This window comes from Gobius niger, assembly GCF_951799975.1.
Source record: "Gobius niger genome assembly, chromosome: 13".
NCBI classification, from domain to species: Eukaryota; Metazoa; Chordata; class Actinopteri; order Gobiiformes; family Gobiidae; genus Gobius; species Gobius niger.
Genome location: NC_136864.1, coordinates 1,464,109 through 1,483,065, shown reverse-complemented (window position 1 = coordinate 1,483,065; position 18,957 = coordinate 1,464,109). Strand labels below are relative to the sequence as shown.

The 18,957-nt window shown below is 42.2% G+C and overlaps 1 protein-coding gene across 1 annotated transcript in view; it reads right to left on the bottom strand.

Moving 5' to 3' along the window:
• LOC306972840 (uncharacterized protein) overlaps window positions 1–18,154 on the bottom strand; it is a gene marked incomplete at both ends in the record, with an annotated part of 26,831 nt that extends 8,677 nt beyond the window's left edge. Inside the window, 2 exons of the mRNA XM_079569547.1 lie at window positions 959–1,188; window positions 17,915–18,154. Coding sequence (XP_079425673.1) covers window positions 959–1,188; window positions 17,915–18,154 — 470 coding nt within the window. The remainder of the gene's footprint in view (window positions 1–958; window positions 1,189–17,914) is intronic.
• Window positions 18,155–18,957: the final 803 nt, after the last annotated feature.

Sequence of the window (18,957 nt, the reverse complement as noted above, 5' to 3'; positions counted from 1 at the left end):
CTTTCAAAGGACTCGTTAAAACCTTCCCTATATGTAAGAAAAAGGAGCTTTTGCTACATGTTCAATATGACGTCATGTTGGTTGTGTATTTATTCATAAATTATACAGTGAAATTGGGTGAAATTAGGCACATAGTGAGTGTGAGAGGTGATTAACAATTACCCACTGAGAAATTAGTGAAACCTTTCAAAGGACTCTTTAAAACCTTCCCTATATCTAAGAAAAATGAGCTTTTGTCACATTTTCAAATTGACCAAATAGGCATATTGGTAGTGTATTTATTCATAAATTATACAGTGAAATTGGGTCAAATTAGGCACATAGTGAGTGTGAGAGGTGATTAACAATTACCCACTGAGAAATTAGTGAAACCTTTCAAGGACTCTTTAAAACCTTCCCTATATCTAAGAAAAATGAGCTTTTGTCACATTTTCAAATTGACCAAATAGGCATATTGGTAGTGTATTTATTCATAAATTATACAGTGAAATTGGGTCAAATTAGGCACATAGTGAGTGTGAGAGGTGAGTAACAATTAGCCACTGAGAAATGAGTGAAACCTTTAAAAAGGATTCTTCAGTACATCCGAAATGTAGAAAAAAATCCACTTTAGAGGATATAATACATTGTTGACGGTCCCTAATTAGTCGTGCATTGGCCTAGCGTGTTAGTCTTATTGATCTACGCTTAAGAGGACGTACATTATATTGTTGACGGTCCCTAATTATCTCTGCATTCGTGGTAATAATCTACGCTTAAGAGGACGTACAATACATTGTTGACGGTCCCTAACCGTGAGCGCATTGGGCTACCGTATCAGCGGTAATAGTCACGCACAACAAAACAGCGTTACGGCTGGCTTGACTGGCATTTTGCGGATGACGGCTCACTTGACCGCAGTGGGACACGGGCCAGGACGGACACGCGCAAGGCCCGTTGCGCAGCGCGAGCCTCTCACCTCGTCGACGTCGAGTCCTTGAAGCAGTCGAAGCTGAGCGCGGCGAGGATTCTCCAGAACAGGTCCATGGCGGGGCTCATGGCACCGGGGGGGGGCGCGGGGGGGCCGTGGTGCTGCTCTGCTCCCGGACACAGAGCTGCCGTCTGCGGATGCTCCTCTTCCTCCTCTTCCTCCTCTTCGCCGCCGCTCCGGTCCCGACGACAGCGCAGTAAACGCGCCGCCAGAGGGCGCTGCGGAGCCGGAGCATCACGTCAGTGACGTCTGTGATTTTTGTTCCGCGTAAACGGATGTGCCTGAAATAAACAAAGTGTTGCATCTCAGTGAATCTGGAGCTAAAACATGATGAATAATGTTAGTAAATAAACCTAATGAGGGCTGGATTAAAGGTCCTTTGTTATTAATCTGTTAACTGAGCACATTTTAAATCTAAAAGCAACAAAAGCAACAAAAACACGACCAAAGAGTCATGAAAAAACAACAACAAAGATTTGGATAAATAGTCTCCTCCCACATCTTTACAGTTTGGATCCAGTCAATCGTTCACTCTCATTCACACAAAGGTGTTGCCCATATACTCCCCATATACTCCCCATATACTCCCCATATACTGCCCATATACTGCCCATATACTGTTCATACACTGCCCATATACTGCTCATATACTGTTCATATACTGCCCATATACTGCCCATATACTGTTCATACACTGCCCATATACTGCTCATATACTGCTCATATACTGTCCATATACTCCCCATATACTCCCCATATACTCCCCATATACTGCCCATATACTGCCCATATACTGTCCATATACTGTTCATATACTGCCCATATACTGTTCATATACTGTCCATATACTGTCCATATACTGCCCATATACTGTTCATATACTGCCCATATACTGTTCATATACTGCCCATATACTGTCCATATACTGTCCATATACTGCCCATATACTGTACATATACTGCCCATATACTGCCCATATACTCTCGATATACTCCCCATATACTGCCCATATACTGTCCATATACTGCCCATATACTGTTCATATACTGCCCATATACTGTCCATATACTGCCCATATACTGTCCATATACTGCCCATATACTGCCCATATACTGTTCATATACTGCCCATGTACTGCCCATGTACTGCCCATATACTGCCCATATACTGCCCATATACTGTTCATATACTGCCCATATACTGCCCATATACTGCCCATATACTGCCCATATACTGCCCATATACTGTCCATATACTGCCCATATACTGCCCATATACTGTTCATATACTGCCCATGTACTGTCCATGTACTGCCCATATACTGTTCATATACTGCCCATATACTGCCCATATACTGTCCATATACTGCCCATATACTGCCCATATACTGCCCATATACTGCCCATATACTGTCCATATACTGCCCATATACTGTCCATATACTGCCCATATACTGCCCATATACTGTCCATATACTGCCCATATACTGTCCATATACTGCCCATATACTGTCCATATACTGCCCATATACTGTTCATATACTGCCCATATACTGTCCATATACTGCCCATATACTGCCCATATACTGCCCATATACTGTCCATATACTGTCCATATACTGCCCATATACTGCCCATATACTGCCCATATACTGTCCATATACTGCCCATATACTGTCCATATACTGCCCATATACTGTTCATATACTGCCCATATACTGTCCATATACTGCCCATATACTGCCCATATACTGCCCATATACTGCCCATACACTGCCCATATACTGCCCATATACTGTTCATATACTCCCCATATACTGCCCATATACTGTTCATATACTGCCCATATACTGCCCATATACTGTTCATATACTCTCCATATACTGCCCATATACTGTTCATATACTCCCCATATACTGCCCATATACTGTTCATATACTGTCCATATACTGCTCATATACTGCCCATATACTGCCCATATACTGCCCATATACTGCCCATAAACTGCCCATATACTGCCCATATACTCCCCATATACTGCCCATATACTGTTCATATACTCCCCATATACTGCCCATATACTGTTCATATACTGCCCATATACTCCCCATATACTGCCCATATACTGTTCATATACTGCCCATATACTGCCCATATACTGTCCATATACTGTCCATATACTGCCCATATACTCCCCATATACTGCCCATATACTGCCCATATACTGTCCATATACTGTTCATATACTGTCCATATACTGCCCATATACTGTCCATATACTGCCCATATACTGTCCATATACTCCCCATATACTGCCCTTATACTGTTCATATACTGCCCATATACTGCCCATATACTGTCCATATACTGCCCATATACTGTTCATATACTGTCCATATACTGCCCATATACTGCCCATATACTCCCGATATACTCCCCATATACTCCCCATATACTGTCCATATACTCCCCATATACTGTCCATATACTGCCCATATACTGCCCATATACTCCCCATATACTGTCCATATACTGTCCATATACTGCCCATATACTCCCCATATACTGCCCATATACTGCCCATATACTGTCCATATACTGTTCATATACTGTCCATATACTGCCCATATACTGTCCATATACTGTTCATATACTGTCCATATACTGTTCATATACTGTCCATATACTCCCCATATACTCCCCATATACTGCCCATATACTGTCCATATACTGGCCATATACTGTCCATATACTGCCCATATACTGCCCATATACTGCCCATATACTGTTCATATACTGCCCATATACTGTTCATATACTGTCCATATACTGCTCATATACTGCCCATATACTGCCCATATACTGTCCATATACTGCCCATAAACTGCCCATATACTGCCCATATACTCCCCATATACTGCCCATATACTGTTCATATACTCCCCATATACTGCCCATATACTGTTCATATACTGCCCATATACTCCCCATATACTGCCCATATACTGTTCATATACTGCCCATATACTGCCCATATACTGTCCATATACTGTCCATATACTGCCCATATACTCCCCATATACTGCCCATATACTGCCCATATACTGTCCATATACTGTTCATATACTGTCCATATACTGCCCATATACTGTCCATATACTGCCCATATACTGTCCATATACTCCCCATATACTGCCCTTATACTGTTCATATACTGCCCATATACTGCCCATATACTGTCCATATACTGCCCATATACTGTTCATATACTGTCCATATACTGCCCATATACTGCCCATATACTCCCGATATACTCCCCATATACTCCCCATATACTGTCCATATACTCCCCATATACTGTCCATATACTGCCCATATACTGCCCATATACTCCCCATATACTGTCCATATACTGTCCATATACTGCCCATATACTCCCCATATACTGCCCATATACTGCCCATATACTGTCCATATACTGTTCATATACTGTCCATATACTGCCCATATACTGTCCATATACTGTTCATATACTGTCCATATACTGTTCATATACTGTCCATATACTCCCCATATACTCCCCATATACTGCCCATATACTGTCCATATACTGGCCATATACTGTCCATATACTGCCCATATACTGCCCATATACTGTCCATATACTGTTCATATACTGCCCATATACTGCCCATATACTGTTCATATACTGTCCATATACTGCCCATATACTGCCCATATACTGTCCATATACTGCCCATATACTGTTCATATACTGTCCATATACTGCCCATATACTGTTCATATACTGCCCATATACTGTCCATATACTGCCCATATACTGTTCATATACTGTCCATATACTGCCCATATACTGCCCATATACTGCTCATATACTGCCCATATACTGTCCATATACTGCCCATATACTGTCCATATACTGCCCATATACTGTTCATATACTGCCCATATACTGTCCATATACTGCCCATATACTGTTCATATACTGTCCATATACTGCCCATATACTGTTCATATACTGCCCATATACTGTCCATATACTGCCCATATACTGTCCATATACTGCCCATATACTGTTCATATACTGTCCATATACTGCCCATATACTGTTCATATACTGCCCATATACTGTCCATATACTGCCCATATACTGTTCATATACTGCCCATATACTGTCCATATACTGCCCATATACTGTTCATATACTGTCCATATACTGCCCATATACTGTTCATATACTGTCCATATACTGCCCATATACTGCCCATATACTGCCCATATACTGCTCATATACTGCCCATATACTGTCCATATACTGCCCATATACTGTTCATATACTGTCCATATACTGCACATATACTGTCCATATACTGCCCATATACTGTTCATATACTGTCCATATACTGCCCATATACTGTCCATATACTGTCCATATACTGTCCATATACTGCCCATATACTGTTCATATACTGCCCATATATTGTCCATATACTGCCCATATACTGCCCATATACTGCTCATATACTGCCCATATACTGTCCATATACTGCCCATATACTGTTCATATACTGTCCATATACTGTCCATATACTGCCCATATACTGTTCATATACTGTCCATATACTGTTCATATACTGCCCATATACTGCTCATATACTGCCCATATACTGTCCATATACTGCCCATATACTGTTCATATACTGCCCATATACTGTCCATATACTGCCCATATACTGTTCATATACTGTCCATATACTGCCAATACACTGCCCATATACTGTTCATATACTGCCCATATACTGCCCATATACTGTTCATATACTGCCCATATACTCTTCATATACTCCCCATATACTGCCCATATACTGTTCATATACTGCCCATATACTGCCCATATACTGCCCATATACTGCCCATATACTGTCCATATACTGCCCATATACTGCCCATATACTCCCCATACACTGCCCATATACTGTTCATATACTCCCCATATACTGCCCATATACTGTTCATATACTGCCCATATACTCCCCATATACTGCCCATATACTGTTCATATACTGCCCATATACTGCCCATATACTGTTCATATACTGTCCATATACTGCCCATATACTGTCCATATACTGCCCATATACTGTTCATATACTGTCCATATACTGCCCATATACTGTCCATATACTGCCCATATACTGTTCATATACTGTCCATATACTGCCCATATACTGTTCATATACTGCCCATATACTGTCCATATACTGCCCATATACTGTTCATATACTGTCCATATACTGCCCATATACTGTTCATATACTGCCCATATACTGTCCATATACTGCCCATATACTGTCCATATACTGTCCATATACTGCCCATATACTGTTCATATACTGCCCATATACTGCCCATATACTGTTCATATACTGTCCATATACTGCCCATATACTGCCCATATACTGTCCATATACTGCCCATATACTGTTCATATACTGTCCATATACTGCCCATATACTGTTCATATACTGCCCATATACTGTCCATATACTGCCCATATACTGCCCATATACTGCTCATATACTGCCCATATACTGTCCATATACTGCCCATATACTGTTCATATACTGTCCATATACTGCCCATATACTGTCCATATACTGTCCATATACTGTCCATATACTGTCCATATACTGCCCATATACTGTTCATATACTGCCCATATATTGTCCATATACTGCCCATATACTGCCCATATACTGCTCATATACTGCCCATATACTGTCCATATACTGTCCATATACTGCCCATATACTGCTCATATACTGTCCATATACTGCCCATATACTGTCCATATACTGCCCATATACTGTTCATATACTGTCCATATACTGCCAATACACTGCCCATATACTGTTCATATACTGCCCATATACTGCCCTTATACTGTTCATATACTGCCCATATACTGCCCATATACTCTTCATATACTCCCCATATACTGCCCATATACTGTTCATATACTGCCCATATACTGCCCATATACTGCCCATAAACTGCCCATATACTGCCCATATACTGTTCATATACTGCCCATATACTGTTCATATACTGCCCATATACTGTCCATATACTGTCCATATACTGCCCATATACTGCACATATACTGCCCATATACTGCCCATATACTCTCGATATACTCCCCATATACTGCCCATATACTGTCCATATACTGCCCATATACTGTTCATATACTGCCCATATACTGTCCATATACTGCCCATATACTGTCCATATACTGCCCATATACTGCCCATATACTGTTCATATACTGCCCATGTACTGCCCATGTACTGCCCATATACTGCCCATATACTGCCCATATACTGTTCATATACTGCCCATATACTGCCCATATACTGCCCATATACTGCCCATATACTGCCCATATACTGTCCATATACTGCCCATATACTGCCCATATACTGTTCATATACTGCCCATGTACTGTCCATGTACTGCCCATATACTGTTCATATACTGCCCATATACTGCCCATATACTGTCCATATACTGCCCATATACTGTCCATATACTGCCCATATACTGTCCATATACTGCCCATATACTGCCCATATACTGTTCATATACTGCCCATATACTGCCCATATACTGCCCATATACTGTCCATATACTGCCCATATACTGCCCATATACTGCCCATATACTGCCCATACACTGCCCATATACTCCCCATATACTGCCCATATACTGTTCATATACTCCCCATATACTGCCCATATACTGTTCATATACTGCCCATATACTGCCCATATACTGTTCATATACTCCCCATATACTGCCCATATACTGTTCATATACTCCCCATATACTGCCCATATACTGTTCATATACTGTCCATATACTGCTCATATACTGCCCATATACTGCCCATATACTGCCCATAAACTGCCCATATACTGCCCATATACTCCCCATATACTGCCCATATACTGTTCATATACTCCCCATATACTGCCCATATACTGTTCATATACTGCCCATATACTCCCCATATACTGCCCATATACTGTTCATATACTGTTCATATACTGTCCATATACTGCTCATATACTGCCCATATACTGCCCATATACTGCCCATAAACTGCCCATATACTGCCCATATACTCCCCATATACTGCCCATATACTGTTCATATACTGTCCATATACTGCTCATATACTGCCCATATACTGCCCATATACTGCCCATAAACTGCCCATATACTGCCCATATACTCCCCATATACTGCCCATATACTGTTCATATACTCCCCATATACTGCCCATATACTGTTCATATACTGCCCATATACTGCCCATATACTGCCCATATACTGTCCATATACTGTCCATATACTGCCCATATACTCCCCATATACTGCCCATATACTGCCCATATACTGTCCATATACTGTTCATATACTGTCCATATACTGCCCATATACTGTCCATATACTGCCCATATACTGTCCATATACTCCCCATATACTGCCCTTATACTGTTCATATACTGCCCATATACTGCCCATATACTGTCCATATACTGCCCATATACTGTTCATATACTGTCCATATACTGCCCATATACTGCCCATATACTCCCGATATACTCCCCATATACTCCCCATATACTGTCCATATACTCCCCATATACTGTCCATATACTGCCCATATACTGCCCATATACTCCCCATATACTGTCCATATACTGTCCATATACTGCCCATATACTCCCCATATACTGTTCATATACTGTCCATATACTGCCCATATACTGTCCATATACTGCCCATATACTGTCCATATACTGCCCATATACTGTTCATATACTGTCCATATACTCCCCATATACTCCCCATATACTGCCCATATACTGCCCATATACTGTCCATATACTGTTCATATACTGTCCATATACTGTTCATATACTGTCCATATACTCCCCATATACTCCCCATATACTGCCCATATACTGTCCATATACTGGCCATATACTGTCCATATACTGCCCATATACTGCCCATATACTGTCCATATACTGTTCATATACTGCCCATATACTGCCCATATACTGTTCATATACTGTCCATATACTGCCCATATACTGCCCATATACTGTCCATATACTGCCCATATACTGTTCATATACTGTCCATATACTGCCCATATACTGTTCATATACTGCCCATATACTGTCCATATACTGCCCATATACTGCCCATATACTGCTCATATACTGCCCATATACTGTCCATATACTGCCCATATACTGTTCATATACTGTCCATATACTGCACATATACTGTCCATATACTGCCCATATACTGTTCATATACTGTCCATATACTGCCCATATACTGTCCATATACTGTCCATATACTGTCCATATACTGCCCATATACTGTTCATATACTGCCCATATATTGTCCATATACTGCCCATATACTGCCCATATACTGCTCATATACTGCCCATATACTGTCCATATACTGCCCATATACTGTTCATATACTGTCCATATACTGTCCATATACTGCCCATATACTGTTCATATACTGTCCATATACTGTTCATATACTGCCCATATACTGCTCATATACTGCCCATATACTGTCCATATACTGCCCATATACTGTTCATATACTGCCCATATACTGCCCATATACTGTTCATATACTGTCCATATACTGCCAATACACTGCCCATATACTGTTCATATACTGCCCATATACTGCCCATATACTGTTCATATACTGCCCATATACTGCCCATATACTCTTCATATACTCCCCATATACTGCCCATATACTGTTCATATACTGCCCATATACTGCCCATATACTGCCCATATACTGCCCATATACTGTCCATATACTGCCCATATACTGCCCATATACTCCCCATATACTGCCCATATACTGTTCATATACTCCCCATATACTGCCCATATACTGTTCATATACTGCCCATATACTCCCCATATACTGCCCATATACTGTTCATATACTGCCCATATACTGCCCATATACTGTTCATATACTGTCCATATACTGCCCATATACTGTCCATATACTGCCCATATACTGTTCATATACTGTCCATATACTGCCCATATACTGTCCATATACTGCCCATATACTGTTCATATACTGTCCATATACTGCCCATATACTGTTCATATACTGCCCATATACTGTCCATATACTGCCCATATACTGTTCATATACTGTCCATATACTGCCCATATACTGTTCATATACTGCCCATATACTGCCCATATACTGTCCATATACTGTCCATATACTGCCCATATACTGTTCATATACTGCCCATATACTGCCCATATACTGTCCATATACTGTCCATATACTGCCCATATACTGCCCATATACTGTCCATATACTGCCCATATACTGTTCATATACTGTCCATATACTGCCCATATACTGTTCATATACTGCCCATATACTGCCCATATACTGTTCATATACTGCCCATATATTGTCCATATACTGCCCATATACTGCCCATATACTGCTCATATACTGCCCATATACTGTCCATATACTGTCCATATACTGCCCATATACTGCTCATATACTGTCCATATACTGCCCATATACTGTCCATATACTGCCCATATACTGTTCATATACTGTCCATATACTGCCAATACACTGCCCATATACTGTTCATATACTGCCCATATACTGCCCATATACTGTTCATATACTGCCCATATACTGCCCATATACTCTTCATATACTCCCCATATACTGCCCATATACTGTTCATATACTGCCCATATACTGCCCATATACTGCCCAAATACTGCCCATATACTGCCCATATACTGTCCATATACTGCCCATATACTGCCCATATACTCCCCATATACTGCCCATATACTGTTCATATACTCCCCATATACTGCCCATATACTGTTCATATACTGCCCATATACTCCCCATATACTGCTCATATACTGCTCATATACTGCCCATATACTGCCCATATACTGTTCATATACTGCCCATATACTGCCCATATACTGTTCATATACTGCCCATATACTCCCCATATACTGCTCATATACTGCCCATATACTCCCCATATACTGCTCATATACTGCTCATATACTGCCCATATACTGCCCATATACTGTTCATATACTCCCGATATACTCCCCATATACTGTCCATATACTCCCCATATACTTTCCATATACTGCCTGTTACGGATGGGGATTTTCCTGTGCACTCCCGTTATTTCTACTTATAATTTCTGTTTTGTTTAATATGCGAAACCGCTTGGCGAGGCCCGCCGTCTGATTGGCCCGCACCTGTTCCGCCGGCTGGCCGAGGATTGGACAACCGACACCACGGCGGACCAATCCACGGATCAGGCTCGCCAATCAGAAGCAGCACCTGGAAGGCCACTCCCCAATAAAGCCATGGACTTTTGCCTTGTTCGAGGCGGCTGGGAGTTGAGAAACTCAGTTCGCCCTAGCGTCATTCTGTTCGGTCACTATGGCTAGCTGACCTTTATTAGTGACATGTTTGTTTTCGTTCAGACGCTTTGTTAGTATTAGTTCCTTCAGTTGTGTTGTTTGCGTTGAGAACTAATTTGCATATTCGTTAGAATCTTTGTTTGGTACATTTTCTAAGTAGTTTTTGTTTTGTTCGTTTTCATCTTTTGGTTTTCGTTTGAGCTATTTTTGTTTTACCCGTTGGGTCTCCTTTTGTTCCCTTTTCCCTTTATTTCTGTAAGAATAAAATACGCAGTTTTAGTTTTAAATATACTGTGTTCCGTCCTTTTGTTCCCTAGACCAAAGAGGTCGTAACACATTGGGGGCTCGTCCGGGATAGCAAGGGGTAGACATGTTACTAGGGAACGACATAGCTGGAGGCAAAGTTACTCCTGCTTTAGAAGTAGTTGATTCCCCGCAGCACAGCGACCCAGGTGGGTGCTCTACTGAGCTGTACCCCATGTGCGCCATTACGCGCGCGCAATTACGAAAAAACCCCGATATAGACTTGTCTGACAGCATTTTTGCTTCTACTTTTTCAGAGGTGCCTGAGCCTAAGTCTGAGACCCAGGCTGATGTTAAATATATCGTGAAGCAGGCTGCCTCTCCAACGGTGGAGGGCGTGCCATTGCCCTGCACGCGCGACCGAATGAACGCAGAGCAGAGGGCGGACCCAACGCTGCGCTCCTTGTTTTCCAGTGTGGTGAGTGACGAGCAGCGCGACAATGCACATACATGCTACTTCCTTGATAATGATTTACTCATGCGTAAATGGTCTCCTTACGCCTCAACTGACTGTAATCTTGACGCTGTCTACCAAATTGTAGTGCCCACCTGCTACCGTAATCCTATTTTGGCGGTGGCGCACGAGAGCCAGTGGTCTGGACATTTGGGGGTTACCAAAACGTACCAACATATTCTAAAACAATTCTTCTGGCCAGGCTTGAAGAAGGACGTGGCTGCGTTCTGCCGAACCTGTCACACTTGTCAAATTGTTGGGAAACCAAATCAGGCGATTCCACAAGCTCCGCTGCATCCTATACCTGCACTAGCCCAACCTTTCGATCGGGTGCTTGTCGATTGCGTGGGGCCGCTACCCAGAACTCAAAACGGGCACGAGTATTTACTTACTATTATGTGCGCTGCTACCCGGTTTCCCGAAGCTATTCCGTTGAGAAAAATAACTTCACGTTCTCTGATTAAAGCGCTGACACATTTCTTTTCAGTCTTCGGTCTTCCACGTGTGATCCAGACTGATCAGGGTACGAATTTTCAATCAAAATTGTTCAACCAAGTGATCCAGACTCTGGGTGCACAACATGTTGTTTCGAGTGCGTATCATCCAGAATCCCAGGGCGCACTCGAACGCTGGCATCAGACGTTAAAATCCATGCTGCGCAAATATTGCTTGGAAACAGGAAAAGGTTGGGACGAAGGTGTTCCTTTTGTCTTATTTGCTGCCAGAGATGCGGTTCAAGAATCTCTCGGTTTTAGTCCCGCAGATCTTGTTTTTGCACATTCTCCTCGTGGTCCGTTAAAGGCACTGAAGGAGAAGTTTCTCGCGTCTTCAACGTCTCCTACTAATGTCTTGGATTATGTTTCTAATTTTCGAGAGCGACTTTTAACGGCCAATAAACTTGCAAAAGCTTCCCTCAGTAATGCGCAACGAAATATGAAGCGACATTTTGACAAAAAAGCCGTTAACCGTAGTTTCTCTGCTGGGGATAAAGTTTTGGTTTTGCTACCTCTTTCGGGCACCGCGCTCTCTGCTAAATTCACAGGCCCGTACGACGTCAAAGAGCGGCTGAATGACACGAACTATATCATAAGTACCCCTGTCCGAAAACGTAAATCTCGGGTTTGCCACGTAAATATGATAAAAGCGTATCATGTGCGCGCGGCCGAACCGTCGCTAGAGGGTGACAAGCCCCCGCGCGCCTCTGCGCTTATTGTGGTGGATTCGGATATTTCTCCTGCAGGCGAGAGTGATGTCGTGTTGCCCCAACCACATGGCGTGCGTTTACCAAATTCGCAAATGTTGAAAGCGTTGCACACGCATCTTGTCCATTTGCCTAAGGCTCAACGCGACGATTTGATTAAATTGATCCGCGAGTTTCCGAGTTTATTTAATGACGTCCCTACCAGAACATCCGTGTTGGTTCATGACATAGATGTTAAAGACTCAAAGCCTGTGCGTCAACATCCGTATCGGGTAAATCCAGTAAAGCGTGCGCTTATGAAACAGGAAGCGGAATATTTGTTAGAACATGGTTTGGCAAAGCACAGCTCGAGTGCCTGGAGCTCCCCATGTTTAGTGGAAGGTAAACCTGATGGTTCCCCTCGGTTTATCACTGACTATCGCAAAGTGAATGCTGTAACAGTTCTCGATGCCTACCCTATGCCGCATATGGAGGATTGCGTGGACAACCTCGGTACTGCTAAATTTGTTTCGAAACTTGACTTGCTTAAAGGGTACTGGCAGGTGCCGCTCACTGAGCGGGCATCTGAAATTTCCGCGTTTGTCACCCCTGACTATTTCCTACAATATACTGTGATGGCATTTGGCATGTGTAATGCCCCTGCTACTTTCCAGCGTCTCGTTAATTCTGTTTTGAAAGGGGTGCCACGCTGCAATGCCTATTGTATTGGACTAAGTTTTCTCCTCTTCTTTTTGGATTTTATTTTGGTAACTTCCGGCATTGCTCAAGCCATTTCCTGTTATGAAGAAGCAGGAAGTGTTTAAAAGGGTCATGGCGGGTTGGATGGTTAGATGGTTTTGAATGGTTCTCTTAGCCCTAGCTGATGGGGAAATAAGGTATGTGTGTTCTATTTTATGTTTGCAATGTTACTTAAACCTAAAACTGATGCACTGTAATATATGTTTTAGCTCTTACGGTGGTGATATACGGATCTTACTGGAAATAAAACGGAAAAAAGGCATATCCCACTTGTACGCGTATTCATTCAGCTGGGAGCTTCAGTAAGAGCTTACCCGATGGTTCAATGCGTGTGATGGCTACCGTAACCTGAAGTCCCAAAACATGAGGCCGGTCCCGGTAAGGAGCAGCTCCGCACAAGAAGGCAACTCGGAAACGGGACAGAACTGAAGGTCCCGTGGACATTGTGAGTAGACCCTCGTTTTTATCGAGAGATCAAAGCGCGCTTACGAGTTGAGCTGAACATTCGGACCAGACAAGATCCCAACGGACCTTATTAAAGGACATTTGCCCTCACTTTCGTTTTGGATTTGATGCAAGTTACACAGAAATACTTGAGTGCATCCTCTCTGTTTCGTTTGCCTACACTGGCTGGATTTTGCCATACTACTACTACAACAACAATGTCTTTGGACTTCTTTCTTATTTTTAAACATGACGTTTTGTTGTGAATTACTGCAATGGAATACCGTACTGTTTTTTCATGACCTACTTTGAAGTTTGCATGGTGTTTTGTAAATCTACACAGTTCTGGTTACTATCGTTTTGGGTTATGAGTGTAAACTGAAGAAGTAAGAAGCTAAGGTGTCCATTACTTATTAAAAGAAAAAAAAAAAGGGGGAAAAAATGGAGCAGGGAGTGCAAGCCAATGAACAATCTATTCTTGTAAACGCTGCAACTGAGGAAATACAAGAAAAGGAAAAGCAGTTGCGTTCTTTTTATGAGAAATGGAAGGTGGATGTTCGAGTCTCAAGAAACAAATTAAAGGCATATGTCAGAAGAGAACATTTGGCAATTAATTGAACTTTTGAAAGGAAGTAATAAGAGTATCACAAGTCTGTTTGAGGAAATTCGAATGGTGACTACTCCATCTGTGGACGTGAGAAGATGGGTGGACACATGTGAAGCTGTGACAAAGGAAATGGTGTCTATAGCCTATAACAGAGCTGTGCAAGACACTGAAGGCTTTGAGGAAGAGAAAGAGAGGAGCAGGTTGCATCAACTTTTATCTTATGAGAATGCACGCTCCGTTTATGGATCGGAGGCCTCCATATCAACTCCCAGTAACACAGACAGTGATTCTGTAGCTTCACTTGCAGCCAAAAGAGCTGAAGCTATTGCCGATTTAGCCGCTAAAAGGACCAACTATGAATTGATGCTTCAGGAAGAAAGGAAACAAGCAGTTATAAGGCAACTGGAAGAAGAGTATAAAAGGGAGTTGGAAGAGCGAAGACTTGAGCTTAAGAGACTACAGGCAGCAAGAGAAGTACATGTGGCTGAAGTACGGCTAAATGTCCTCAATGAGGAGATGAATAAATGCATTGAATGCCTTAACGATAAAACAGCTATTCCTTCCTCAGACCCTGCTGCAGCTGATAATGTACTGGCCTTGGACGGCGCCACCTCTCCTACTATTCCTGAGGGACAAACCACAGGTGCTTTAGTAAGTCACCCAGAGTTTGTCACAATTAAGGCTCCTGCTTTACACACTCCAGAGTTTGGCAATCCCTCAGATGAAGCAAGAAATCCATCAGTAGTTCACACTGTGGATCGTACCACGGCCTCAGCTTCAACATTCAAGGGACGTACCACATCTACCGACTTGTCCCTGGCACAAATGTTGCAGAACAATCTTATGTTGAGTTGACTCCCTCTCCCTGAACCCTCCGTTTTCACTGGTAATGCTATAAAATTTATTGAGTGGAAAGCGGCATTTACGGCGCTCATCAGCAGACGGACAATAGATCCAACTGAAAAATTATATTTCCTCAAAAGATATATTGGTGGACCAGCCAAACAGGTGTTGGAAGGAACCTTTTTACGGAGTGATGATGAAGCATTTTCAGATGCCTGGAAGAAATTAAATGATAGATACGGCCATCCTTTCACTGTGCAACGTGCATATCGAGATCAAATTAACAACTGGCCTAAACTTAATCCCAAAGATGTTGAAGGACTAAGAAATTATGCTGATTTTCTCAATACATGTTTAGAGGCGATGTCATTTGTTAAAGGACTGGATATTTTGAATGACTGTGAGGAAAACAAAAAAATAATTTCCAAATTGCCTGATTGGGTTACGGTGAACTGGAACAGACAAGTTACTCAAAGTATACGGGAGAAACAGGTCTTTCCTAGTTTTAAAGAATTTGTGTCGTTTCTTACTCTGGAAGCTGACATAGCCTGTAATCCTGTCACTTCACTCCATGCGCTCCAATCTACAAAGAAAACTTCAGATTCAAAATGCATGGCCAATACCATGTCAACACATGCTGTAGTCAAGAGACCCTTAGCATCTCAAAACCCTCAAAAACACTGTCTTTACTGTAAGGAAAACTGTCACCAATTACTTACTTGTGTAAATTTTAAGAATGTATCTGTCAATGAAAGGCGTGCATATGTCAAAGTAAATGCATTGTGTTACGGCTGTCTCAGACCAGGGCATGGGGTAAGGGACTGTACACAGCGATTTCTGTGCAATGACTGTGGAGGCAGACATCCTACAGCTCTCCATAATGATGACTTTGGTAGAGAAGACTTGGTGGTAACTGAGCATAAAGATGTTATCCCATAGCTTATTAACTGTTTTAAAGTAATTCATAATTAATCACTCATGTTGACTCGTGATTGGGGGGAGTGTATTGGACTAAGTTTTCTCCTCTTCTTTTTGGATTTTATTTTGGTAACTTCCGGCATTGCTCAAGCCATTTCCTGTTATGAAGAAGCAGGAAGTGTTTAAAAGGGTCATGGCGGGTTGGATGGTTAGATGGTTTTGAATGGTTCTCTTAGCCCTAGCTGATGGGGAAATAAGGTATGTGTGTTCTATTTTATGTTTGCAATGTTACTTAAACCTAAAACTGATGCACTGTAATATATGTTTTAGCTCTTACGGTGGTGATATACGGATCTTACTGGAAATAAAACGGAAAAAAGGCATATCCCACTTGTACGCGTATTCATTCAGCTGGGAGCTACACCTATTTAGATGATTTAATTGTGTATTCGTCCACTTGGGAGGAACACATCGCTGCGTTGACTCAAGTTTTCGCTCGTCTTGCTCAGGCTTCCCTCACTTTAAATTTGGCCAAATGTGAATTCGGAAAGGCCACCGTCGTTTACCTTGGTAGAGAGGTGGGACAGGGTCAGGTGCGTCCTGTAGAAGCGAAGGTCGCTGCCATAACTGCGTGTCCGCCTCCAGCAACGCGGCGCGCACTTCGTCGTTTTCTAGGTATGGCCGGTTATTACCGTAGCTTTTGTCGCAACTTCTCGTCCATCGCTTTGCCCTTGACTAATTTGTTGAGCCCAAAGGTCGATTTTGAGTGGACCGCTGTGTGTCAACATGCATTCGAGTGCGTAAAATCATTGTTGAGCCACGCACCTGTTTTAGCCGCTCCAGACTGCTCTCGTCCTTTTAAATTGGAAGTTGATGCGAGTGCCGTCGGTGCGGGTGCGGTTCTTTTGCAGGAGGATGTCAGTGGGGTTGACCACCCAGTCAGCTATTTCTCCCGTAAGTTCAATAAACACCAATTGGCCTACTCCACAATTGAAAAGGAGACATTGTCGCTGTTGCTCGCACTCCAGCACTTCGAAGTGTATCTTGGGTCCAGCTCTCTGCCTGTCGTTGTCTTTACTGACCATAACCCGATTGTTTTTCTGTCCCGTATGTACAACCACAATCAGCGGTTAATGCGCTGGGCTCTGATGGTGCAGGATTTTAATATCCAGATTCGCCATAAGAAGGGTCCGACAATGTCATGGCTGATGCACTGTCCAGGATGTGAGTATTTTGTTTTTTTTTCTCTCTAGCGTTCCCCCGTATCAAATTATTTTTGACATTTTTGAATTGTTTAGAAAACTGGTAGTTTCCACTCAAGGGGGAGAGTGTTACGGATGGGGATTTTCCTGTGCACTCCCGTTATTTCTACTTATAATTTCTGTTTTGTTTAATATGCGAAACCGCTTGGCGAGGCCCGCCGTCTGATTGGCCCGCACCTGTTCCGCCGGCTGGCCGAGGATTGGACAACCGACACCACGGCGGACCAATCCACGGATCAGGCTCGCCAATCAGAAGCAGCACCTGGAAGGCCACTCCCCAATAAAGCCATGGACTTTTGCCTTGTTCGAGGCGGCTGGGAGTTGAGAAACTCAGTTCGCCCTAGCGTCATTCTGTTCGGTCACTATGGCTAGCTGACCTTTATTAGTGACATGTTTGTTTTCGTTCAGACGCTTTGTTAGTATTAGTTCCTTCAGTTGTGTTGTTTGCGTTGAGAACTAATTTGCATATTTGTTTGGTACATTTTCTAAGTAGTTTTTGTTTTGTTCGTTTTCATCTTTTGGTTTTCGTTTGAGCTATTTTTGTTTTACCCGTTGGGTCTCCTTTTGTTCCCTTTTCCCTTTATTTCTGTAAGAATAAAATACGCAGTTTTAGTTTTAAATATACT